This window comes from Myxine glutinosa, chromosome 8, assembly GCF_964187855.1.
Source record: "Myxine glutinosa chromosome 8, kmMyxGlut1.1, whole genome shotgun sequence".
Classification (NCBI taxonomy): Eukaryota; Metazoa; Chordata; class Myxini; order Myxiniformes; family Myxinidae; genus Myxine; species Myxine glutinosa.
The window spans coordinates 93,034,798-93,061,995 of NC_136268.1; the positions used below are offsets into that span (position 1 = coordinate 93,034,798).

Here is a 27,198-nt window from a genome sequence, read left to right on the forward strand (position 1 = left end):
TTTTGTTTCAGCTTACTTACTTCCCTCTGTTTTCTTTGAAAGGTATTTGTTGTGCTTGTGGTTATTAAACAGCTTTTCTTTGGCTCTCTTTGAACATCGTTTTTTAGATGGTCAAGCATCTGGTGCAATGCCAGCCAAATTTTGGGCATGACAATTGATACCCTTCAGTTTATTGTGGGTGGTGCAGCATGTATGTATGGATAGGTACCAAACCCATGGGCAAATTAGGGGGGAAAAGCTAATGCTGGAACCTTTTCTTTCATGTAAAAAAAAAAAATTAATTATTCAACGCTCAATTTTTATACAACAATAGTCTATCTTGAGCAAGTTGTATAAGAACTGGCATCGATACTGATCAAAGCATTATTGGTTAAATTGAGATGATCACCATTCACAAGTGCTGTAGAAGAGGTTGTGTCATTCAGTCATTTATAAAGAGCATAAAATCGACAACTTCTTACATCATACTGTCTGTATAATTTGGATAAGCCTGTTTTTCACATACTTGTGTTTAAATAATGTACCAAGTTCAAAAATGTCTGAATTTGAGTGATCTTGAGCATTCACATATGCAAACAACTGCTGTCACTCAAACTAACAATGAACGTGTTGAAAAGATAATGCTAGAGAATTGCTGTGGGTTATAAGTGAAACTGCAGAATAATTTGTCGGTTGCAAGTGTCAAAAGTAATTTCTCACTTTAAATTCAATAATGTTTGTGCAAGGTGCGTCAAACATTGCTTTTGCGCTTGATCAAAAGGCAACTCGTGCACCCATTGTAATAAAACTCCTGGCATGTAACCGGAGGGCAGGCGAATATGTATTACTAAAGGTACACGTGGTGATGTAATTGTCGTGCAGTAAATACTATAGCTTTTGGAAGGAAATCATATGTCAAATTGTCAAGCATGCAGAAGTGAAACGCTAAGCAAATGAAATCTACGCCATGTAGCAGATTGTCGTCCGATCTTATGTTTCAGGAGGAGCCGTATGCAAGACTGAGGATATGGTGGGAAAATGTTACTGTTAACAACATAAGTGGTCAAGGAAGAAAGCCCCAACTTGTATACTTTCTGTGAACGACCTAGCTGAAAGTACAGGTTTTTAACAAACATTTTGAATGAATGATCGTTTTAAGGCCATATTTTCCCTGCTACAGCAGGGGTTTAAAAAAAACATTTTAAGAACAGTAATGTGCATTATTCTTTTCTAATCCTTCTGTGGGTGTGACACTTTATTGAATGACGACCAAGATGAACGCATGACTACTAGCTAATTATATCACATGACTATCCCAATGCTTTTTGGAAGAAAGAAAAAACTGGGGGGGAGGGGGGAGGTATTTGCTCCTGCCCGTCCACCAAGGAATCTCCTAAACAGTTGGGCAGAAATTCACTAACCTTGGTAGTTGTGATCAACAAATGGCATAAAGATGCAAGAGCAGCCATTTTTGGTCTTGACCCTCCCTCCCCCCCCCCCCCCCCCACCCGCCCTCCCTCCCCCTTGTGGTGTCGTCAAAAGGTCAAATACCGAAAAATGCAATTACGGGCACATTTTAAAATCCAAGTTTAAGTGCAATCAACATTGCTAGACACATGAAATATTTAACAATTATATTGGGATTTCACTTCCGGTTGGGGATTTCAGGTTCACAGGTCAAAAGGGGGGGGGGGGGGGGCGGGGTGGATTTTTGATTCAACATTTGGATCGTTCCTTGTCGTTTTTTTTAAAAAAAAAATTTTTTTTTTTATTTATTTATTTATTTGGATCGTTCCTTGTGGAATTTTTTGCCATCTTTCAACTTTGTTTTAAGTGGGAAGCGTGGGGATTTGCGATGGCGTGCCATTAACTTCAACAGTTATTAGGTTTACTCTCCATGAAATGGAGAGGAAACCTATTATTACTGCTAGAGTTTTTCTTATTATTATTATTCTTCCGCCCTATTTTGCACCTCCGAAAATTTCATAATTAATGTTCTCAGCAACCGCTGGTCGGATTGACAGGAAATTTTCCTCAAATGGTCGTCTCGGCTGGTAGAATTTCATATTGCTAATTATGACGTCATAGGTCACGTGGTATGGGCGCCATCTTGTAAAACACATCCAACTTTGCCCCTCTGTATCTCCGAAACGGCTAAATGGAAAAATTTGAGGAATGGCTCACTCTAAAGAACTCTGCAATGGGAACAAAAGATGTGTATCGAGTATATTAAAAATGCTAACGTCAAACGTTGAGGTTAGAATTCGTCAAACAAAAAATTTTCTCCCCCGAAAATGGGATTTTTTCCCCAGATGCTTATTTAAAAAAAACTCAGATTGCAAAAAGTTTCGAAGTCATACGTCACATAGTTCGGCCGCCATCTTGTTTTTCGTGAAAAAACACGAAAAACCCATTTTTCTCCAACGGCTGAACGGATCGAGCCCAAACTTGGCATGCGTATTCGCATACCCATGACGAACAAAAACGTCAGCGAGCACGACGTTATCCGACACATGGTTTCAGAGTTATGACGTTTTAAAGCTCAAACTAGAAATGGTATCACCTCCATAATTTGTGGAGATATCGAGTGGAAACTTTACACATGTGTTCCGCATGGGGGGATGTTTCAATGTTACTTCAGACGTTTTGATAAGTCACATGGTTTGGCCGCAATAAATAATGGAAGTTAAATTTTAAAAAGCTTGTAACTCTTGAACCACTGCATAGATCGACTTGAATTTTTAAAGCAATGTTGCTCTCATCAAGCGGAACAAGTGTGCAAAATTTAAAGATGATTGGATGCACGTTCTCGAAGCTATAAGTCTTTATTGTTGAAAGAAGAAGAAACACCGATTTGTCCTTCCAGAACGTGCTCACGATAACGCAATCTCCCGCGGTCATTTCAACCTCAAATGAAATTCCAATTGCAGATTTACCAATAGGTGAGGCATATTAACAAACGAATGAAACAGATTTGGTCAAATTCTGACTTTTTTAACTCGGTCGCATTTCACTGAAAGTTATGAGCTACTGAAGAAGAAGAAGATGTCCTTCCAGGACGTGATCAGTAGACTACGGATTTTTATGTTAAGAAAATAGGCCTTTTATGTTTTGAAAAGCGGAAATTTTTTTTTTTTATGTGAAAAAATCCCGAAATATTTTTTTCCCCCGTTTTATTTATTTTTTATTATTACCAAATTTTTCAGAAATCGGTCAAAAAAAGAACAAAAAATGGTAAGCTTTTTCCTGCACAACATTAAGCACTCTGGGCTAGTAAACAGGTAAAAAATGACGTTCAGGTACCTTTATTGCAACCGCATTGTTTGATAAGTAGAGGACTAGAAGAAATTGCAAGACCCTTTTAGGAACGGTTAAAGTAGGTGTTTGAAATCATTATCTTGGTAATGTTCTCCTTGGTGAGGCGGTGTCGGCGGTCGGTGAGGACGTTTCTGTAGACGGAGAAGGACCTTTCCACGTCGCCGCTGACGATGGGGCAGTACCTCAAGAGGGGGATGTCGGCAAGCTTGACTCCAGCCGGCACACCAACCTCAGATCCGTGCTGATCTCCATCCAGGATCAAAGCCACTGTCCTCAGCACACCAATGTCGGGATTGCGCTGCAGCACCGCCTTGAACTTGGTGAGCAGGATCTCCTTACGGCAGCCTCGGATCTTTTCGAGCTCCTCCTTGGCCTGATCAAGGAGCTGGAAGGCCTTGGCCAGCTCCATGCCGGCCTCCTCCAGCTGCTTAAGGATCTTCGGGATGAACGACACGTGGGCATTTAAGAAGACCAAACTGAGCTTGATGTCTGCCTTTCCGAACAGGTCCTTGGCACTCCGGATTGCCATCGCGTCGTCATCGTTCAGCTGGTCCACAATGTCCTTGACGGCCTCGAAGTGCTCAGCGTAAAACACCGCGGCGTCGATCCACGTCCCCCACCGAGTCAGAATGGGCTCCGGGGGGGAGAGAAAGATTGGGCTGCTGCTCCTTCCAAAGGACAACACGCGACGGGGCTTTGACGAACACCTTCTTCGTCGTGGCAATCAGGTCGTTGACGTCCTTGAACATTTCTCGGACTGTCTCGCAGACACGGTGGAGCGCGTGGGCAACGCAAGTCACATGCAGCAAGTCCGGGAAGAGTTCTTTCAGGGCATGGCCGGCCTTGATCATATAGGCTGCGGCGTCGCTGACGAGGACCTTGAGGCACTCCGGCTTGAAATCAGGCCAAAGATAGCGCAGCGTGTCATTGACTGCGCGCACGATCTCCCCAGAGTTGGTCTTCTCCAGAAACATGCACTGGACGAGGTGGGGACGAAAGTACCCCTCCTTGGACAAGCGTCCCGCGATGATGTTGGCCACATATCGACCTGCCGAATCGGTCGTCTCGTCGACGGACAGCCAGATGGGCTGCTGTCCGAGGTCGGCACGGATCCCCGCCAAGGCCTCGGCGTAGCACTTGTTGAGGTAGTGCTTTCGAATCCAGCTTTCATCGGGGATCTGGAGAGTGATGTGCTTCTCCAGGAACGACCGGAGGGCAGGGTTTTCCAATTTCGACCATGTGATGCCAGCGGCCAACATGGCCTGGCACAGCTCCTGAGCCACGACGTCGCACTTGTGCCTCTTTCCGCCACCAAAGTCCTCCATGGTGGCTTGCGTGACCGTCCTCTTCTTCTTCAAGGCCAAGTTGTTCTTGTGGCGGTCTCCTCGGACATGTTGGGCCAGCTCAGACTTCTGCTTCGCCCGGAAAGTCTTTTCACAAGCTCGACAGAAAGCCGTGTCACTCGACACGTACTTGAAGGTGGCCCCATCGCCGCCAGCGTTGAATTCCTTCAGCCACTTGTCACGAAGAGCAGCACTCATCTTGATAGGAGACTTGTTCACACTTTGTGTACACTCTCTCACTGTAGTACACCGCCTCACTGCTGTACACGCTGGGGACGCAACGCACGCAAGTGGATGCAACGTTTTGTTTTTGAGATCGATCGCAGTTAAAAATTTCGATCGCAGTTAAAAAATTCGAAAAATTCCCTATTTTTTTTAGCATTGCCAGACATTTTCGACCAAAAAGGGCATTTTATTTTATTTTTCCCGAAAAAGGGCGAAATATTTTTTTTCCCTGAAAATAGCAAAATATTTTTTTTGCACGCAAAAAAGCGGTTTTATGTGAAAAAAATTTTTTTTTTTTCACATAAAAATCCGATGTGCAGTGATCACTATCACACGATCTCCCGCGGTCATTTCAACCTCAAATGAAATTCCAATTGCAGATTTGTCAATATAGTCCGGCAGCTAAGCTAAATATAGCATAACAATTGTGCATTTTGTGAGGAAAGCACCAAATTTGGCACAGTAGTAGACTATCATATTATGAAAAGATCTGGATATTGGGCCATCTCAGATTCAGAGATATGATTTTTGCAAGATTTGCAGATTTTGCAGATTTGCAAGCTGAGATTGCAACGCCAGGGACGGCCGACTCCTTCCTGCGAGCTGCCCACGTCACCCGCACAAGAAGAGCTCATCAAATCACTCCAGCGGCACTGCACATCCTGCAACACCGTGCGTATGAACGCCACTGTATGACATATGCTGATGATGCAGAAGACCTGCCTGAGTTTGAAGACTGGTGCCACCAGAGAGGAGAAGACATTCCCAACTTTCAGTACTGGGCAACTGTGCTGGAACTAGAGATGTTGGTACTGGTCTACGTGCGTTCTCTGCGGCAGGCTTCATTCACGATGTACCTTGATGCCCTGACAACTGGTCCCACGGTTCCATGCCTTAGACCACACACACTATGCCAGGTGGGTCCCTGTTCACCTGAGGGACATGGTTGCACTCCTAATGAAGCACCCAGATGTAGCCAGAGAATTCAGGGCTGGCAACTTCACTGTACAGAAGACGAAGAAGGTGTTCTCTTCGATCCCAATCGAATCGAAATCTTGCAAAAATCAAATCTCTGAATCTGAGATGGCCCAATATCCAGATCTTTTCATAATATGAGTCTACTAGTGTGCCAAATTTGGTGCTTTCCTCACAAAATGCACAATTGTTATGCTAAGTTGTCCCACTAATAGGTGAGGCACATTAACAAACGAATGAAACAGATTTGGTCAAATTCTGACTTTTTTAAACTCTATCGCATTTCACACAAAGTTTTGGGCCACTAAAGAAGAAGAAGAATCGTTTGGCTTCTCAGATAAAATAAATAATTCTGTCTCTGCAATTTCAGGTTAATTTTCTTTTTAAAATGGCTTTTTCTGCAATCAGTGCATGGATTGACATGTGTGGGTGTGGGTTTGGGGGGGGGAGGAATGTGTGTGTGTGTGTGTGTGTGGGGGGAGGGGGGGGGTGGAATGTATGTGTGTATGTGGGGGGTTGAGGTGTGTGTGGAGGAGGGGGGGTTGGATGTGTGTGTGTGTGTGTGTGTGTTAGGGGTGGGGGTATGTGTGTGGGGGGGGGGGGGGAGGGTCTGTGTGTGTGGGGATGTGCATGTGTGGGGATGTGCATGTGTGGGGATGTGCATGTGTGTGGACGTGTTTGTGGGTGTGTATGTGTGGGGGGGGGGGGGTGGGGGGTGGATATGTGTGCATGTTGGGGTGTGGGGGGGGGGTGGATATGTGTGCATGTTGGGGTGGGGGGGAGGGGGGTTGGGGTGTGCGCGTGGAGGAGGGGGGTGTTGGATGTGTGTGTATGTGTGGGGGGAGGGGGGATGTGTGCATGTGTTTGTGTGTTAGGGGTGGGGGGATGTGTGTGTGTGTGTGTGTGATAGAATTGTGAGGAACAGAAATGAAAAAACGAGGTGTGTGTGTGTGTGTGTGTGTGTGTGTGTGTGTGTGTGTGTGTGTGTGTGTGTGTGTGTGTGTGTGTGTGTGTGTGTGTGTGTGTGTGTGTGTGTGTGTGTGTGTGTGTGTGTGTGTGTGTGTGTGTGTGTGTGTGTGTGTGTGTGTGTGTGTGTGTGTGTGTGTGTGTGTGTGTGTGTGTGTGTGTGTGTGTGTGTGTGTGTGTGTGTGTGTGTTAGTGTGTTAGTGTTAGTTAGAATTGTGAGGAACAAATGAAAAAACGAGGTGTGTGTGTTGGGGGCGTGCGTGTAGGGGGGATGTGTGTGGGTGTGGAGGGAAGTGTGTGTGCAGGGGGGGGGGGGGTTGGTGTGTCTGTGTGTGTGTGGCGGGGGCGTGTCAAAGTGGGGTTGTATCAAAAGTGGGTGCGAGTAAACCGGTCATCACTGCCAGCAGGTTTAAAGTGGCAGTTCTAGTTATTATTATTATTTATTAAACATCTTCTCACTATCTGTGTTGGACTGGCACTTGGTTCTTCAATTGGAATTGTAAGCCTGACATGAGCAACTCCACGGGCGTTGGGAATTGGTGCCTAACCTGGATCGGAGGTCACATAAAACCACACCAGTTCATCTTTGGTACATCACTTGGCACCCATCCTATTCGACGGCCGAGATTCGGCTGCAGCAACAGATTCTCCTTGGAGCTTCTGTATGCCAGAAACTAAGTAACAGACCTGTTGGCCTGGTTGTTGGACGTGGTCCTGGTGGACGATGTATTGTCTCTATAAACAGCCCGTCACTAAGCTGGTGATTGTTCGGGTTGTAGATTTGACTCTGTATCCACCCTGAGGTCCAGCATTACCTTGTGTTATATTGCACGCATATATGTAACCATACTACTTTAACGGCCCCAATTATTCCCCCATTCTTGTATGGTTGGCTGGCAGAACGTTCCACCCCACCACCACCACCTTCCCCAACTCTCAGAACTGGTTTTGCAGGCCTAGCATTCACCAGGAATTTGTCATTTGTTCAGGGTGCTGGCGATAATTACCTTGCTCTTCTTGCTCGATAATTATCTTGATAATTTGCTTGCTCTTCTCAAAGGACACTTAGATCATTGACGTCTACCAACTAATGCCAGCAGATGCGACACCCAGTTTGATCTCCATGTGGGGGAGGTCACACATTAATGTATTACCTTCCCTGTAAAACACCAAGATGATTATTTCACTGCACTCGCGAAATGAAAAGCAGGGTTAAGCGATCGGGTGCGTACATACGTCTGCATTTTTAAAATGCATTTTATCGGCAACCGTTGGACCGATTGGCACAAGATTTTCACCATAGTATGTGTCTATTCGTGTCGATTTTTTTTTTTCGAGTGATAATTATAACGTCATCGGTCACATGGTAAGGGTGCAATCTTGGAAGAGCATAAAAACTTTGACCTCTATCTCCGAAATCGCTCCATGGAAAAAAATTGAAACATGGCTTATTGGAAATAACTATTGGGAAGAAGCGTTAATGATGACTGTGCCTTCATTATGACGTCATTCGACAATTGCAATGCTTTCGTCTGATTAGTTTGAAATTTATTGAGCATGATCTACGCAACAATTAGTATATTTGAGAATGTGAATTTATGATATCATAGGTCACATGGTCTGGCAGTCATATAAGATCAAATTTCTTTTTTTACCTTAAACAGAAGAGTTGGCTTACACCAAGTCCTTCTCAAGATTGGTATTTTATGAATATCATCTTGTTATTGGGTTGATACTTGGACCTTGGCAATACAGCTTGGAGGAGTGTGCATACATGTAAATGATGCTTTATCGCATTTTTATTGAAAAAAAAAATTGCATTTATTCTGCAGGCGACATGGGCGTGGGGAAGTCGTGTTTGCTTCACCAGTTCACGGAGAAGAAATGTGAGTAATCTGTGCAACATACCCATTCTAGGTTGTGTATTCAATATGCTTATTCAATGTTTTTCTGTAAAATAATTTTCATTGCAATGCAAGAATGTAACTTTTCGGCTCATCATTGAGATATTGTTTTGAAAATGATTTGGGGTTTAATCAAGGGTTAATTATTTGATTCTGTTTATGAATGTCGGCTTAAGTGTATCGGATGTTCCTTGTTACCCTCGGGCCGAGCCCCAGAGTCCCTATATACTAGGACAGTGTTGCTCAAACGGTGGGTCGTGACCCCCAAGGGGGCTATGAATGGGTTTCTGGAGGGGCCGTGAGCTGTCTGTGTTAAGTAGTTTCACAAGTCCTAGTGATGTTCGCAATGACTTAACTATGTGAACTTGCATTCTCAAGATTAGTAGGGGTCGAAACTAAAGCCAGAAACGGGTTGTTCGATGTCTAGATCGAGCTACGATGTTCGCAGCGTCAGACTAGTCCCAAAATTGACCTGTGCAAAAAAAAAAAACAAAAAAAAAAACTAGCGGCCAGATTCCAGCCTTTTTTGTTCCTTGCTGTAATCAGGGTTGGCACAAATGGGCCCAGTCCAGTTTTAACCCCTGTAGTCGTGGCAACCAAATACCAGGCCTGGTGGGTCATTTGGTAAATCCAGCTGAGAAACACCATACAGTACTATGAGTAGCAGCAACAGGCAATTTGATGCCATTTTGTTTCCATCAAGCGTAGCGCACTGAACACGTTCCCATTTTGCGTGAAGCGTAATGTCGGTCTTTCTCTGTTCCCAAAAGGAAGATATTAGTTGATGCTTCTTTTTTTTTTCCTTGCACCGTGTCAGAATTAGCATATGATCAGACAGACGGATCGAGACAAATCGCACAAACTGTGCCAAAATGGTGTAATGTGCGAGTATAGGTTCACACTGACGGGTGCCTAATTTGAGGTGTAGAGAGTAGAATAAAAACATATAGTAACAGAATGCATAAATTTGAAAGAATTTGAAGGAAAGTGAAGAGTTGAGAGAGAGAGAAGAGAATTGGAAAATATCACAATTATGAGTGGGGGGCGGGAGGTGGGAGAGAGGTTGGAAAGGTTTATTCTGATAGCAGATCCTTACCTACCGTAGCAATTTCCTGGCGAGGGTGTTACTTGGTGGTTTGCCATTCCTTTCCCAACAGTTGGTCAGGAATTTTTTATTTGACCATGGTGCTGGCGATAGCTCACCTTCTCTTCACGAAGGAAGTCGTCTGACACTGAAGGACACTGGGATCTTTAACGTCCACCAACTAATGCCAGCAGACAAGACACCGGATTGGATTGAATCACCCTGCCTGTAAAACCCCGGGATGACATTTGGTTTTTTGGGTCAGCATTTGAACTCGGTTTAAACAGCTAAGAGACGAGTTTGTGTACCTCTGAGCCATCCTGGCAGATCTTGAGAAGATGCAGACAGGGAAAGGAATGGGGTTTTTTTTTTTGTTGTTTTTTCTTCAATCAGACAGAATAGGATAGAATTTTTTTTATAAAACAAAGAAGGAACAAAAGTTGCTGCATTAAAATGAAGATGAGCTATTCGTGAAGGGGCTATCTTTTTTTCCAACCTTCTTTTCACTTCAGTGCTGTACCACTGAAAACATGAATATGCATGTAATCCTTCATTCTTTTATATTCCCATTAAATGTCTCATCATAAATTGTTTCCCTTTTCCTACAGTTCATTAATACGCTCTATTACTATTCTTGTTTTCTCCCTCTTCTTCCGCTCTTCTGATTCCCCTACGTTTTTTTTAATGCTTTCAAATCGTGCCTCATCATTCCGATATGTCATATAAAACCTCATTGCCAAATAATACAAACTTTTTTTTTTAATCTTGGTGCTCTCTCCATCTTTGTTCTCATTCTTTCCTCTACCCTAATTTTAGTGTCACTTGAATGCATTCAAACCAAACCTCAGTATTCAACCTATGGCACAAGACTTTCTGGCACTTTTCAATGGAATTTTGCTAGTCACATAGCCAAAGGTCACTCAATAAGTGGGGAAAATATAATATAGATGCAATTTTGGAAAATATAGATGTAATTTTACTTATGCAGTACAATATAATAGTTTGAATAAATGCATAAACTTACAACATTACACACACCACACACGGCGTGACATGTTTACTTGTTGCAACTTTGCCAGGATGTTCATGATATGTCATGCATTAGCGATACATGTTCGGTGATTTATGTCTGTTTATGAGTTGTAATCATATTGTAGTTGGCAGTAGGGTACAACACCACATAAATGTACACACACAGAAAGACAACTTACCTGACACAAACATCTACAAAGTTGGTTTCCATCTCGGGCGACTAACTTTATTTTCCATTTTTTTTCCCCCTTCCAGCATGTGGAGGGAATGCATGTAAATTTTAAAACTTATATCTGATAAATTGGTGCATCCAATAGCACAGCATCCTGTCGTTTCAAAAATAGAGGTCTCAATGGAAACAAAATGACGCCTATGGACCCACGTCACCAGGATTTTTTTGTAACTTGTCCTGATGCTACTCGTATATCATGTCTCTTTTCATTCTGTAATTAATAATCTTAATCCTTCACCCATTGTAATTGCCCTCCTCCCCATGTGACCGTGTCAAAATGGTGGTTCCGCATGTGCAAGCCCAATGAGACTGTCAAAATGGTGCACAGCTTTTCACACATATGAACTTGGTGTGTCTGTGAGTGGCCACTGCAGCTGCATTGACCTGGAGGAGACGTTTGAGCAACTTTTTTGCTGTGGAAGTGTATGTTTCGCCCTCGTGGTGTGGGGAAAGCCTCACAATAGGGAGTGTGCGTTGTTGGGATATTTGTGAGCCGTGAGTGCACCAAGTCGGTCAAGGAGGGAGTCCACTAAATCGGCCGAATCATGAGTGATCACAGGAGTCGGAAATTTCAGTGCCCCACGATGTGATTGCCAGTGCGAATGGACGCCAACAGTCAAGTGAGAGCCAGTACCCGAGACGAGGTCAGTGTCTCGTGCTGTCTCACATTCCATCTGCAGCATGAGCCATGCGTCGTCCCATTTGCAAGCCCATCCAACCCTCAGACACCAATGACTGCTCCCTCCAAATACACCTAAACAAGTCTACGTGTGCGACAACAGTGTGTGCCAGGAAGGACCCACAGTGGGAGCCAAGGAGGGCCTCACAAATAGTTTGACACCGAGAGGGAGACACTTCGGATTTGCTCCAAGATATTGAGTGCCATAGCAGGCTAAACCAGCAGAGTCCTGAATCTGGGCCACACTACCCAGCTAGCTATTTGTGCAGAGTATAGAGTTGGAAGAATTCATGAGGGCCTTGCCCAAATTTGTAAGATGAAACCAGCAAGCTAGGCAGCCAGTAAATAGGTCTTTAGGACTACCATTGTGGGATTTATTTTTGTGTACATACAATGCCAATAGAAAGTCTATACCCGCCTTTCAAAATTTTCACCTTTTGTTGCCCTATAGCCTGGAATTAAATTGCATTAAATCGGACTTTTTCCACCTTAATTTACACATTGCAACCCACAACTTCAAAGTGAATAACAAATTCTACAAATTTCAGAAAATTAATTTAAAATGCAAAACTAGAATATCTTGGTTGGATATGTTATAATAGCAATTGTAAATTAGCTCGGGTGTAACCAATCACCTTCAAAATCACACACCAAATTAATTGGCTTCCACTTGTGTTAAATTGTTGTGATTCTGATTATTTAAGAATAAAATCAACTATTCCTGTAGGTTTCCTATGCTGGGTAGTGCATTTCACAGCAACGACTCAACCATTAGCACCAAGGAGCTTTCAAATGACCTCCGGGATAAAATTGTGGAAAGGCACAGAGCAGGGGATGGGTATAAAAATATTTCAAAGGCCTTGAATATCCCTTTGAGCACAGTCAAGACGATCATTAAGAAGCTGAATGCATATGGTACACCAACACTATGCCTAGATCGGGCCGTCCCTCCAAACTGGATGACCAAGCAAGGATGAGACTGATCAGAGAGGCCAACAAGAGGCCAATGGCAACTTTGAAAGCGCTACAGGCCTTTATGGCAAAGACTGGTCACTGTGTGCATGTGACAACAATATCCGAAGCACTGCACAAGTCTGGCTTGTATGACAGGGTGGCAAGAAGGAAGCCATTACTCAAAAAAGCCCACCTTGAGTCCCATTTTGAGGTATGCAAAAAACAACTCCAGAGATTCTGAAGCCATGTGGCAAAAAGTTTTGTGGTCTGACGAAACCTCTGGAAATGTTTGGCCTAAATGCAAAATGTTAAGTTTAGCATACACCCAACACAGCACATCACCCAAAGAACACCATCCCTACTGTAAAGCATGGTGGTGGCAGCATCATGTTATGTGGATGTTTCTTGTTAGGATAGAAGGGAAAATGGATGCAGCAAAATACAGAAAAATCCTGGAGAAAAACATGCTGCCCTGTGCAAGAAAACTGAAATTGGGACGGAAGTTCACCTTTCAGCATGAAAGCAACCTGAACCACGCAGCCAATGCTGCACTGGAGTGGCTCAGCAACAAAAAGATAAATGTCCTTGAGTGGACAAGTCAGAGCCCCAACCAAAATCCAAACGAAGATCTGTGGCATGACTTGAAGATATGGCCAATGCTCCCCACACAACTTGACTGAGCTTGAACAGTTTTGTGCAGAAGAATGGGAAAATATTGCCCAATCAAGGTGTGCAAGGTTGGTATCGATGTATACCAAAAGACTCAGCTGTAATTGTTGTTAAATGTGCTTCCACCAAGTATCAACTCAGGAGGGGGGGGGGGGCGAGGAATTTTGAAAGGGTGGGGGGGGGGGAGGTAGACTTTCCTCGTAGAAGAGTGGTTGAGACTCGTGGAAGAGCTAGTACATTGAACGGATCAGGACGCAAAAACGCATGCATGGGGTGGACAAGATGGATACAGAAGGAAACTCCAAAGAGGAAAAACTGGAAAATTGGAAAGGGGGATTTGTGTGGTGTTAGGGAGGGTAGAAAAGATCATGGTTTTTTATTGTGGACAATCTGATGGTGGTGAATAGCAGTCTTGAAGATGTGGAAGTCGATTCCACAAGTGGGGGGTGGAGGAAAATTAGGACCGTGATCCTGGACATACATATAAGGTTTCACCAGTCGGGTGTTGATGGTGGACCATGTGAGCCCTGCAGAAACCTGGTGGAGGGGTGGGGGATGGGGGACGTATCACAGAAATAACTTTTCCCCACTCATTATGCATTTTGTACTCTGGTTTAGAATCGATTATCTCATGCACACTATACAATGTTCAGCCATTAGTAAGGACAGAATAGGGTAATTGGTATTTGAGAGGTCCTTTTGAGTCCCAAATTTCTCAATGAGGGTCTGTACCACCCGGTCACCCTCTCCACCAGGGTCTGTACCACCCGGTCACTCTCTGCACCATGGTCTGTACCATTCTGTCACCCTCTCCACCAGCGAGCCAGGCAAGTCCCCATCAGCCCTTTTAAGTTGATGGGCACATCAACATTTCCTCCCCAGAGTGAAAGAATGGGTTGGAGATAACCACCCTTTCCACACTGCTAAACCACCTGCTAAAATCTGCAGCCAACCTTCACCTTAATTGCTGCCTGTTGCAAGCAACATCGGTGCTGGCAAGCCTGCTGCAAGACCAACCTTCTGCCAATGGCCTCAAAAATAAACACTTGCTGTCTTGCAAATGACTTTTATTGTGGCCCCATGGCCAATGACTTGTTTTGTGCTCCAAAACCATTACTATTGTGCAGTAACAAGCTATTACCACAAGAACAATTGTGCCTCCGTCGTGAACTCGAACTTTTATTTTAATTTTGCCTTCTCCATGGACTCTGAACTTTTGATTGCCATTGTTTACTGTGCTGTGAACTCTTGCATGCCAAATATTTATCCACAGAGCCACTTTTATTTTTATTGTGCTTGGTGAAATTCCATTTGGAATTGATAAGTGTGCTTTGGACACTTATTGACAAGTCTGAAGGAAAATATCCTGGCTGAGAGAATAGGCGCATGACAGCATCCACTACACTGTGAATGTTTTGGGCGTTACAGAAGGATAGAAATGTCTTTTCCATCCTGACCCAGCCCAGCTTTGGGTGAGGCTTTGGACGAGTGAGTAGAAGGATGCAGTAATATTGCAAAAATGCCATGGGGGTTAGCACAGGGTTAATTCTTAATTGTGTCGGTGAATGTTAGCGTGTTTTGTAACGCAGTTAGAAACAACTAGGATTGGGTGTATAGGAACTTCCTTGTTTCCCCAGCACCTGTCTTTCTTCCTTTTGAATTTGAACTTCAGGGTAAAGGTATGGACTGAAGTTGGTCATCACCTCCCCCTTGTCTGGTAACTTGTCAAAAGTGAGAGGATCTGATGTTATTATTTACGAGTCAAACAAGGTGCTACATGATTATAGCATTTAAGTTGAAGCCGGAGTGAAATTTTTTTTTTTTTTTTTAAAGGCGTAGTCCATATGTATGTCCCCTCAAACGTATACCAATCAGAGCTGAGGATCTGGTCACATGACAGGGTGATGTGATTACGTCTGTTATTATGGCGGTCCGGTGGCTGACTCCGCACACCACCATTTTGATTCCAATTCGTTCATGCCGAACATATCGTTGAACCTGTCATATATCGCAATCGCCATGCTCTACCTTGACGTTTTTCATTCAGTGTGAAACAATCAAACCGATTGTTAAAATGACCATCGAATATCGAAAGCATAGACGTTGTGGCTCTTCCAACAAAACTGTACGTATAGACCTTGGCTTTATGCCTCACCTTCAGGCTGCTTCGGGCAAATTAATCCCAGGTTTCTTCATGCAGTTGCATCGTTTCAGTAGTATCGTTTTCGTAATGGTAATAATATAGTAAATATGACCATGACACTTTAATCCCAATGTCATGAACGCAAAGTTAGTGAGTTGAAGCGGTGTATGGTTCATGAATCGATGATAAACGGTGTGCGGTACTAATAACCGTGGAAGTAAGGAATTCGCCTGGTTTTTTGATGGCATGTTATTAACCCAACCCTTGTGGGGTGTATATATATATTATATACACATCTTCCAGGTGTATTACAGTAGATCTTCCCTCAGTTCAGTAAGTAAAACTTTCCTCATGGATGTCGGGATTCCGCCAAATTTCTTTGTTTCATGTTATAAACAGCATTAGCGACTGTTTAAAAAGCTAATCATATGTGTTTGTGGTTTATAATATTTTACAAGCCCGGCTATGCCACTGTTAGACTTTCGGTCTTGTATTTTTTAATTTTTTTCTGGTCAAGGCCACTTTTTCACTTTATGTTAACCTTTGTCAGGTCACAGGTCAAAGGGGAAATTTAAAAAAGGATGAGCATTGTTTAACTCTGCAGACCTGAAAACCCCTGGCAGATGAATAAGTTTTCTAGGAAGCTCTCAGGTGGGTCTGGCAATGGCTCTGCTTCAGTCGGTATGGATTGGCCCAATATTATCCCTGATAATACTCGTCTTAGCTTGGCAGTTGCAAGTAAAATCAATTATTTTTCCTTCCATTTACATGCAATCGGTAATGTTTTGTCACTTATTGCTGCTGTTGTGGCATTTAAATCTGTGTGAGATTATTGTCAAAAGCATGTATATCTTTAATTAAACACGTCTTTAAACCTGGTTGTGACACTCCCTCCTTCCCCCCCCCCCCCCCCCCCCAAACCCCCGTTCCCACCCTGTGCTAGTCATGGCGGACTGTCCACACACTATCGGCGTAGAGTTTGGCACACGAATAATCGAGGTGTCCGGCCAGAAGGTTAAACTGCAGATCTGGGACACTGCTGGTCAGGAGCGTTTCCGTGCTGTCACCCGCAGCTATTACCGTGGTGCTGCTGGTGCACTAATGGTTTATGACATCACAAGGTAAGTGTGTATAAATCCCTGCTATTTGTGGAAAGCTTTTTCTTTGGCCTACAATATTGATGCTATAGGGGTACTGCGTCACCACATTCTGGAAAGTCTGCATTCATGTGTAGTTGTAATTGACAATAAAATTGTGATTTGTGTTGGACTGTTGTGTGTCGATGAAAGCGTTTCATTGCAAATTTGCTTTTTGAACAAGAGACTAACTGACATGCCTTTGTATTTGAGTGGCGCTTGCTCTTGATTCCATGCGTGGAAGAAGTTTCCCGTGAGTAAAATAGATCTCCAGTTTTAGAAACTGGTTCTGTAGTCTAATTTGAGTCGACCTCGACACTTGAACTTTAGGCTGAACTTTAACATTGTATAGGAAGTTGTATTGACTTCCTCACTATAGAAATGACGATCAGATGAAGTTGTTGGCATGTTTAATATTGGTATTTAAAGTGAGTGAAAACAGTCTGAAGAAAACCAAACCACCGTTTAGAGGCCATTCTTCCCCGCAAAGTGGGGGTTGGCCTTTTCGGGGACCATGGTTGTTGTTGTTTTTTGGTCCCCTTTTTGAAGCAATGTTTTACGGCCGGATGCCCTTCCTGCCGCCAACCCTGTTTGTCACCTTTTTACGATAAACAGGGAATTACCAGTGTACTGGTACTCAAATTTGCCGACCTCGGAAGGATGACAGGCTGAGTCAACCCCCCTGGCGTTAATTCAGCGATCGACTGGGATTCGAACCCAGGATCCTTGGATCCTAAGCTGGCACCCTAGCCGCTAGCCCAACACCAGGGACAACACCAGGGACAGTCTGAAGGGAAAATGGTAATCCCCTCGTAGTGAAACGGCCTAAATCCAGAATCACTGCTCACCTTCACTCATTTATTCCTCTTTTTCCCACCTGTGGAACCACCTTCCATGCTCTCGTCAATGTCACTCTTCCCTCCAGGTCTTCAAGACAGCTCTTCACCACCATATCAAGTCATCCCCCCTCCAAAATCATAATCTTTTCTCCACCTGTTAAACCACCCCTACCTCTCCCCTAAATTTTGCTTAAGTATCCATCTTGTCCACACTGTGCTTTCTGCCCTACCCCTCATCGTTACCTGCATCCCTTGTTTGTCTGGCTCAGTCTATTTTCTCCCTCCGCCCTGCTATTGGCGTTTCCTTTCTCCTGCTGTTCACTTTGTTGTGTCCTGATTCCTGATTTGTTCTGTGCCATAGCTCTTCTTTGAGTCTCGACCATGCAGAGTTTTTTAAAATATCCGTCCCCCCTTCTTCCCCGTCCCCATTCAAACAATGGCCCCCCACGTTCGTGGATTCGACATTCACAACACTTTCCAGGAACGTATCCCTCACAAATGTTCGGGTCCAGCTGTATGTGATAAATGGATTATGTTGACTTGAACATGAAAGTAATTTCGGTGTTCCATGAACCACCCTTTTTATCCCTGATCTATAATTGCAAATCAAATGCTACACTTTCATACTTTTCCCCTCCCTTAGTCTTGGTAGCCCTGATAAACTGCAGAACATAAATTCAAACTTGACAAGCTCACAGCATGTCAGTCCTTTTCAGTCAATCCTTTCACAGGATGAAAAAAAAACTGCCAAAAGTGTGAACGACTTTGTCATGATGTTGACCATTTAATTGCAGTCATTTGATTAGATCACTCAGTTGGAACCTCAATTTTTGCTCGATGTCCTTTAGATATTATGGTGGAGGAAATAAAGGAACTGATGTCGGAGCTTTGTGCATTCAAACGCCACCTCTGTTGCAACCTGTTTATTTGGAAACATTGCTCACTCGTGATCCATTCGGTGGTAATAGTACAGAGACACTTCAGAGATGTGTACAATATTTGTCAGTACTGTACTTGGTTTGTAAAACCTTGCACATTGTAACAATTCCTTGGTTACATTTGCTATCCTCTAACTGTGCTTAATATCGTGCATCTCTTTTCCAGGCGGAGCACGTACAATCATTTGAGCAGCTGGTTGACTGATGCTCGGAACCTCACCAACCCAAATACGGTATATCCCCCTCCAAATTGTCCCTGTTAATTGGCAAACCTGGAACTTGTACTGATTATTTCTTATCTTTTTTGGTATCTGCTGACATTTGTAATTCCTTTGAAACCGATGGTCATGTTTTTGTGAAAGTGTGAAGACCCCTTCCATGTTGTAGTCATCCTCAATTTTGCTCGAAGCATATCTCTGCTTGTATTTTAAGTGGGTGGTTGTGGTATTAAAAAGCTTTGAAAACAGCCTCGGCCTGAATACAAAGCATGCGATGTTCACACAAAGTTGATCTTCGACTTCCTTGGCATGCACACTGAGAGCTGGTCAGAGCTTGATCATAAACTTGTGCCTGAAAGGTTTGATGATCTTAATTGTGTTACATTACCTTGGCATCCATCAAAACACATTTCTTGAGTTGTGCATTTCTGGTGTTTGGAAGTGCAGACCCTTAAAAACACCATTAAAACCCTTTTTCAGAAATATTTGCACCCTATGCTGATTATTTTATGACATCTGCATTGGATACTGAATACAAGACATGCGTAAGAATTGATAATCAACCGCATTTGCATTTGAGAGGGACCTTTATAAAGGTCCAAGAAGGGTCTTAATCAGAAATTTGAATCAGAAAATTTAAAAAATTTGTTGGAAACTGCTCTATTCTAATGGTATGAAACAAAAAATTAACATAAAATTTCTGGCCCGGTACTTTCGTAAAAGAAGGCTCAAAGAGGTCAGAAAGGGTCTCGGGAAAATTTTAATTAAAATACCGAGCCTGAGCAAACTTGCACTTCAAATACATCTGAAAGATTTATTTCAGATGTATTTCTGAAATGATGTATTTCCGAGCAAAAACCTCCTGAATAATTTTTTTAATGACGATTGACATCCTCGGTCACATGGTACGTGTGCCATCTTTGAAAACCCGAAAAACTTTTGCACCTCCATATCTGAAAACCACTCCATGGAAAAAATAGAAACATGGCTCATTGTCAAGTACTCCCCATGGGGAACAACATATATTCATGATGTCATCGGTGCCTTCATTATAACATTCATCTTTTCTACACGCACTATTTCGATGAAACTTAACCACAACCTTAATCACCCGTGTTTTACCAAAGTTTGTTCCTGGCATTTAAAAAAAAAAATCAGGGTCTAAGGTGGTCTATGGGATGACTTGCCCCCCAAAATAGGAATTTGCTTTTTTCTCAGAACCTACACACACGATTTCGATGAAACTTCACCACAACCTTTACCACCCGTGATATACCAAAGTTTGTTCATGGTATTTAAAAAAAAATTGTTTTGTCATCGTCTTTGCAGCACAAAACTGTGCTTAGTTCAGCTGTACCCTGCAGTCTGTCCTCTGTTTAGAAGTGCACTGGTCTTCCTCGGTTGAGCGGAACTCTTTTGAGGGAAAAGTGACTTCATATCCATTCAAACTTTCAACATAATAAATATCAAATCTTGAAGAACAGTCTTTGTCGCTGCAGTTTTTACTTCTGCAAGTAGTTGAGTGCTAAAAGTGCGATTTCTGACCTCTTTGAGCCTAAGGGGCCTTCTTATTCAAAAGTGCCAGGGCAGAAATGTTATTTTATTGCATTTTTATGTCATAGCATTAGAATGGAGCAGTTTGCAACAAAAAAAATTATCGGGTGCAGATTTATGACTAAGACCCATCATGGACCATCATGGACCATGGTCCCTCTGATAAGCAAATGCCAGTGATTTTTCATTTCTTACGTGTGTTTTGTATTCAGTATCCAAGGTAGATGTCATATAATAATAATAATCAGGTGCAAATATTTCCGAAAGAGTTTTAAGGCTCTGCCACTTCCAAATACCGGAAATGCGGAACTCAACAAATGGGTTTTGGTGGATGTTGAGAATATAAACACAATTAAGAACATCAAACCTTTGGGGCATGAGTTTATCATTCAACTCTGACCACCTCTTGGTCTAATATTGCTTTGAGGATCTATCAGACATTGTCTGGGTTCAGGTGAGCCATATTGACCTTTGGAAGTAAAGCTCTTATTGCTTGCAAACCAATTTTTTTAACTTCAGTTCGCTCTTTGAAAAGCAAAACCCTTGCATCAATTCGAGGATCTTTAGAAAACACTGATTTGAGAGAGAACTACATAAATCATTCCTCTGACCAGAATTTGACTTTTTTTTTTTTCCTCTTCTTCCTTTTATTTTTATTTTTACATTGTTGAAAGCATTGTCCTTTACTCCCATATTTACTGGATATTAACAGAGGTTACTTTTAACTTTGCAATTAAAAGTTGGACTGGTGCAGTTATGTTGTTTCTAGCATTACCAATGGGGGTACAAAAGAGGAAAACTTTTTGTCGGTGTGGCTTTGTCCCCAGCCTATAATGAGCACCTTTCCATTGAATATATTGATTGTGTTGATTGCCATTGCATTCTTGCAGGTAATTTTTCTGATCGGAAACAAGGCTGACTTGGAGGCTCAACGTGATGTGACTTACGAAGAAGCCAAACAGTTTGCTGAGGAGAATGGTGAGTAGAAAACTTACTGGTTGTAAAATGGTGTCTGTGTCGGTCAGTCAAAATATATTGTCCTGTCACCAGTGATTCAGACCGCTGGATGACGAATAGCCGAACGTTTTTACTCCTGAGGCGGCAGGCCGAAAATGGTGGTTATGAACGTGCGTGAGATGGAGACTGCGAGACGCTTAACTTAACGGAACGAAAGCAACACGTGTTTATTCCCGAACCCACGAACAAAAACACGACACTAAATTCACCAAATAATTTAATGAAAATAAAGCAAGGGGTGAAAATGTCGAAATAAATGTTGAGGTAAATTAAATTCCTAACTGAGGTACCTCCGCACATGGACTCGAATACGATTACACAGGGGAAAGGTAAGAAAATAAAAATAAATCCCCTTTCAGTCAGCACTTAGCTGGTCCCAATAAGTGGCTAATAATAAGTTCTGTTTGTGAGATCGGCAGTGCAAGGTGGCTCGGAGCCACTCGAGCGGAAAACTTGGCCAATATGGCCAGGTAAAACGTCGCACGTCAAAGGCACCGTGGGTGACAGGGGTGGAGACAGGTCGTGAAGATGGCCCTCTCAATTTCTCCACCTCTTTGTCCTGGGGACGAACAGCGTGGCCTTCAGCTCCATGGCAGAGCACCACCACCCAAAACCTCAAAATCCGCACACAATTGTCAGCACCAAGCGCACAAAAATGGCGAGCTTGTTTTTGGCCAAAACCAAGAACCAGGGTCTCTCGAAGCTTCTCAATGACGTCACACTGACCAATGGTGAAGCTCTTTCCAAATCGCCCCATGCTCAGCCCACAACTACTGGGCCAATCATGACCTTCAAGGGCGTGGCCTGCCGGCTCTTTCTCCACCTCCCCATCGCACCACTCCGGGGGCATGGCCTTTTCGTCATTAGGCCCATTGGGGGGTGGGGCTTCCGATGGGCTCTGCTTGGGTTCTTGCCAGTGTGATAAATGTTGTTTAAAGGAGATTTTCATGGCCAGCTTTGTCAGCAAAACATAAAGGGGAAGTTGCAGAGGGAAAATTATGTACTGGGTAAAATTTGCCTTAATCCCTATAGCTAATTAGCACTGCTTTGCCCCCCTGTGTGAAGACACATAACCAATCCTAAGCTCCAGTTTCCCTACTTGAGTACATCAAGATTTCTCCTACACATCCACTGTCCATGCTACAATTATACAATCCTACCTTCCCTACGGTATCCTTTCACCTACTCCCATTTCACCTACTCCCAAGCCAACACCATGCTTTTAGGGTGTCAGAGAAAGGAGTTTTCTTGGGGAGGAATAACATTTGCAACATTTCTTCTCCCCCACCTGTGTACCATAAATGGCTGCTTTTAAAATTGATGGCATTTTTTTTTAATACTGCAAAATAATTGCTGGATGAAATCACCAGACTCTGGTGTAATGGTTAGAGCGTCCACTCCGAGTCTGGGAGGACAACAGTTTTACTTTTAACCCCGGCCGAATCACACCAAAGACTTTAAAAATGGTACGTGCTACTTTCTTGCTTGATGTTCAGTATTTAAAAGTGTAAGAACACCGACAATCCCCATAAGTTGGCATTCATTGTGAGAAGGAAAATCCTCAGGAAATGCCCCGCTTGAGTGCCCCTGAAATTGATGGCACTCCCCCCAAGCTCCGAGTGCATGTGCCTGTACCACTATGAGCTTAAGATCCTGTAAATAAATCTTAATAGGCCGTTGATCGAGGCATGCTAAGCAAAAAAAAAAAAAAAAGAGGATAAAAAGCAGTTACCCTTAGTTGGAGCAATGAAGCTCATCTTTTTCTCTGACAAAGGGTAAACATCCAAAACGTCAGGTTCTCCTTGCTTCCCACGGCAGTTAAAATCATACCTCTTAACATCCTGTTGATTCCATCCATTTTTCTACCAGTCCACCGACGCAGATTGACATTCGCCAGCAAGACTAGTAGTTCTTCATTCCCAAACTAGAACGGGCACTCGGTAGAGCGCATACCTTCGCCGCAGCTACTTTTGTTGCCAAAATAAAAGACTACAAGATCTGTGTAGCAAAGCATTTTGGCATTAGTTTCATACAAATTGGACACAAATTGACCGCGCTATGGTAAAAAGACGATTTTGACCTTTTCATGACCTTGACCTTGACCTTTGACCCGATCGATTCCAAAATCTAATCAAATGGTTCCCGGATAATAACCTATCATCCCACCAAATTTCATGCGAATCGGTTGAATACTTTTTGAGTTATGCGAATAACATACACACACACACACAGACATACAAATAAATACACAGCGATCAAAACATAACCTTCCGCTTTTGCGAAGGTAATAAGTCTTACGTGATCAAATGTTTTCCTGCCGTGTGTGAAGACCTCTTTCTCATTACAGGTTTGCTCTTCCTGGAGGCAAGTGCAAAAACGTAAGAACAGATTAATTTTGCATTCATGACACCAAGTCCCACAAGTGTGTTGTAGATTTGCATCCATTTTTATATTGTATCAGATGAAAGCAACTTGCCCAAATGGTTGATTCATTACCCTTGTTCAATTCAGGGGCGACAATGTGGAGGAAGCTTTCTTGGAGACTGCGAAGAAGATCTATCAGAACATTCAGGATGGAAGTCTGGACCTAAACGCTGCAGAATCTGGTGTCCAGCACAAACCCGCTACATCCCAACCAGGCCGGCTAGCAAATGAAACTCAGCCAGCTAAGGATGCTTGCTCCTGCTAGATTAAACTTGACCTTGTTCTTCTTCCTTGTCCACTCTTTGCTCTCTGCAGCTTGACTGACCCCCGCCCCCTCCCCACCCCTTCACATTGTGGCCAATGCCATTGAACATCTGCACTCACGATATGGAAATTTGTCCACTAACCCCTGCCTTTCCCCCTCGATTGTGTTTTTGTAACAAATTTGGACTTGTGTTACTGTTGAGACTGCACACTAATTTTTTCCTGAATTATTTCCTCTTGTCTGTGGTGGTGGGAATGGTCTACATTGTCCTTTTGCCATTGTTTGGAGGGTAGATCACATGGCCTTATGAAAATGTTAACTCCGGTTGAGGAACTTTGAGTTGGTTGTTGATGGTAGGAGTGGGTGGGGAGGTCCGGGATGGTGGATGGTGGATAGCATTGGTGTTTGTGCTCGGTGAGATGTCATCTGGTTTTCGCTGCTACTTGTCTCCTTTCTCAGCATGGTGCATTATTATTTGTAAATATTTGCTTTTCCTTCGTGGTGTGTTTGACATCCAATCTGCATGCAATAATTTGGACTGTGCCGAGTCGAACGTCAGACCTTTCGGCAAGGCTCTTTCTCGATTGTACAGTCTGTTGACTCTGCAGAATCGGCACAATTGTACGTCTGTCTCTGTCTCCGTCATTATCCACCTTTTCCTCGGCCCTTCTACAGTACGAGCATGTGCTGCATTGTTTGCAGAGAAGTTTCAAGCACTTTTTATAAATACCCTCCTTTAAAAACAAACATTTTCTTTTGCACATTAGTGGCTGTTCGAGTTTGGGAAATTGTGGTCCTTGGTGTGACGAGCATTGTAAATGGGCAGGGTAAGGGCAGATATCCATTTGGAATCAGAACACACGTTCCTCGCTGTACATTGCATACCACATAGTGAGTTGCGGTTTATATTGGGAAGGTTATCCAGTCGACTGTCATGCTGTGGTTCGTTATATGTGATTTATTTTTTATTTTGCAACTTGTGAACCAATTTGAGACTTCATTGCTTTATTTTTAAGCTGGGTGTTGTGCTTGTACATCTGTGGGACCACAATTTTAGATGGTTTCTGGTATTCTGATCCCTCCCCCCCCCCCCCCCACCTTCTCCTTCAATCAAAAGGTCATACCTGATCACCTCCACATATCCATTTATTCTCCCTGGCTCTGTAATTAGCTTGCAATAACCAGAGCATAAACTGTACTGAATTATTGAAATTGCTCTTTAATTTGTAAATAAATCCTGACGTGGAATGTTGCTTTTTTTCCTTGCGCCCTCCCATCCCTCTGCTCCCCCTCAAATTATAGCATGCAAAATTGACCCCAATGTGTGAGCTATCAAGGTTAACTTTTTTTCACATGGTATACCTACACTTTTATATAAAAATAATAACAATAAAAACCCTTGACCCTCAAGGCATTTATTTGATTCATTTTCAAATGAATTGATTCCCAATAAATAAATTGACCCAAGCATTTTTTCGCTGAATTGAATGAGGGGTACAGTGGTATAAATGATTTAAACAATGATCATAAACCAGCGCTAACTGATTCCTTGTCCCGTTTTTTTATTTTGTTCCTAAAATTATGCTGGTTGTTGCCATTGGCTTTTGTCTGGTTCCCACGGTAACCATTTTACATCGTGTGTTTGTGCACATAAGGGATGCCAATGCGTTTGAAAGCAGTCCTATATTGGAACCTTTAAAGCCCATGTGCCATAAAATAGGTCACGAGTTTATTTGCAATGCTGAATTATTTTGCTGCAAATTTGCAATTTTCCCTGGTAAACCAAACTGGGGGTTTTTTTTGTTTGTTTTTTTTAACCCTAACCCTAACATTCTTACTTCTGGTTTCCTTTGGTCACATGGAGATCCGTCCAATTCCATTTCCCAAGGATTTCTTAGCTCGGTTGACCAACCCACCTCACCCTTTACATACTCGACAATCTTTCCATGTGGTCCTTCCTGAAACTTTTAGCAAGACCCTGGAAGGGGAAAACTGACCATGCTCTTAACCTTTATTGCATTCCATTGAAACGTGATGCAAGTCCCTGAACTATCCAGGCCATTCGCACATGCAGACAGACGGATGCATGCACACATATACCCAGTTGTGCACTTTTCCTGTGTAGAAACATGTCAAAGGAAGTGAGGAAAGCTGTTCGGGGTGAGATTCGTGCAGGGATGTCTGAGCAGTTTGGTAATGAAGGTTTCGTTTGTGAGGATGAAACTGAACTTCTCTTGAACAATTGAACCTGCCCAAATCCTATGCACCAGTAAAGATCTCGGCGTTCTTTGGGTGAATGCTGACGGCCATCGAAGTCGATACACCGGGAAAAAATCACAGAACCGTCAGTGTCCATAAGTTGTCTTTTTCAGGTTGTCTCGCTGTCACCTGTTCCTTCCCTGGGGAGAGTAGTTAGGATTCTCGCATTTCTATGATTTGCCAATACTCTGGTCATGTATTACTCACTGACCTCATAATCCAGGACAATCAATGTCGTCTTTACCAAAGTTCCAGGACAGTAATGATGAAAAAAACAAGTAAAACCTTCACGTCTCAACATTCAGTAATATACCATGTTTAGGAAAGTCTCAATCAACTCTACCTGGATACAAAATGACCAAAGAAAGTTTTAAAGAGCCTGTTCCAGGTATTCACCGTCTTGGTACAGAAAGTATAAACCTGGGTTTGAATCCCAATCCAGCTGTAAACGGTTGTGCTGGTGTTACACAGGAAGGGCGATTCATCAATGTCGTCCCTCGGATGGACGTTAAACTGGTGTCCCGTTTGGAAGTTGAAGATCCCATGGTCTCCATGTTTGTGAAGAGTAGGTGAGCTATTGCCGGCATCTTGAACAAATTCGAAAATTCCTGCCTCAAACACTGCTGGGAAGGCAATGGCAAACCATCCATTATAACCCATGCGAAGAAACTGCTTTGGCAGAACCGACACTCGAAGAGTATAGCAGAGTGAGTACATTATTATCCCCAAGCTTTTCAATAAAAATATAAAGAGAAATGTTGCAATTGTTTGTCTGTCGCGTTATAAGAAAGTCGCCTAACTTGATAAGTATAATCATCATGTGGCACCATGGTACAAGAGTAGTGCTTGTGGGGTCAAATGGTCAAATACCCAAAATTGCAATTGCACGCACATTTTTAAATGAAACTGTATATATCATTATGGGTCATCCCCATTGGGCGACGCATGAAATATATAACGTTTTTTGGGGGATTTGACCCCTGCTTCATACCCTCCAATTTTGATAGTTATTCCTGATGGAACTTTTTGCCATCTTTCAACTTTG

The 27,198-nt window shown here is 43.0% G+C and overlaps 1 protein-coding gene across 2 annotated transcripts in view; it reads left to right on the plus strand.

Moving 5' to 3' along the window:
• RAB14 (RAB14, member RAS oncogene family) overlaps positions 1 to 25,366 on the plus strand; it is a 51,185-nt gene extending 25,819 nt beyond the window's left edge. For both annotated transcript variants that reach the window (XM_078783527.1, XM_078783526.1), the window contains exons 3-8: positions 8,639 to 8,692; positions 16,447 to 16,624; positions 18,583 to 18,649; positions 21,079 to 21,166; positions 23,553 to 23,583; positions 23,717 to 25,366. In XM_078783527.1, the coding sequence (XP_078639653.1) occupies positions 8,639 to 8,692; positions 16,447 to 16,624; positions 18,583 to 18,649; positions 21,079 to 21,166; positions 23,553 to 23,583; positions 23,717 to 23,894 (596 nt within the window). In that variant the 3' untranslated portion in view covers positions 23,895 to 25,366. The remainder of the gene's footprint in view (positions 1 to 8,638; positions 8,693 to 16,446; positions 16,625 to 18,582; positions 18,650 to 21,078; positions 21,167 to 23,552; positions 23,584 to 23,716) is intronic.
• Positions 25,367 to 27,198: the final 1,832 nt, after the last annotated feature.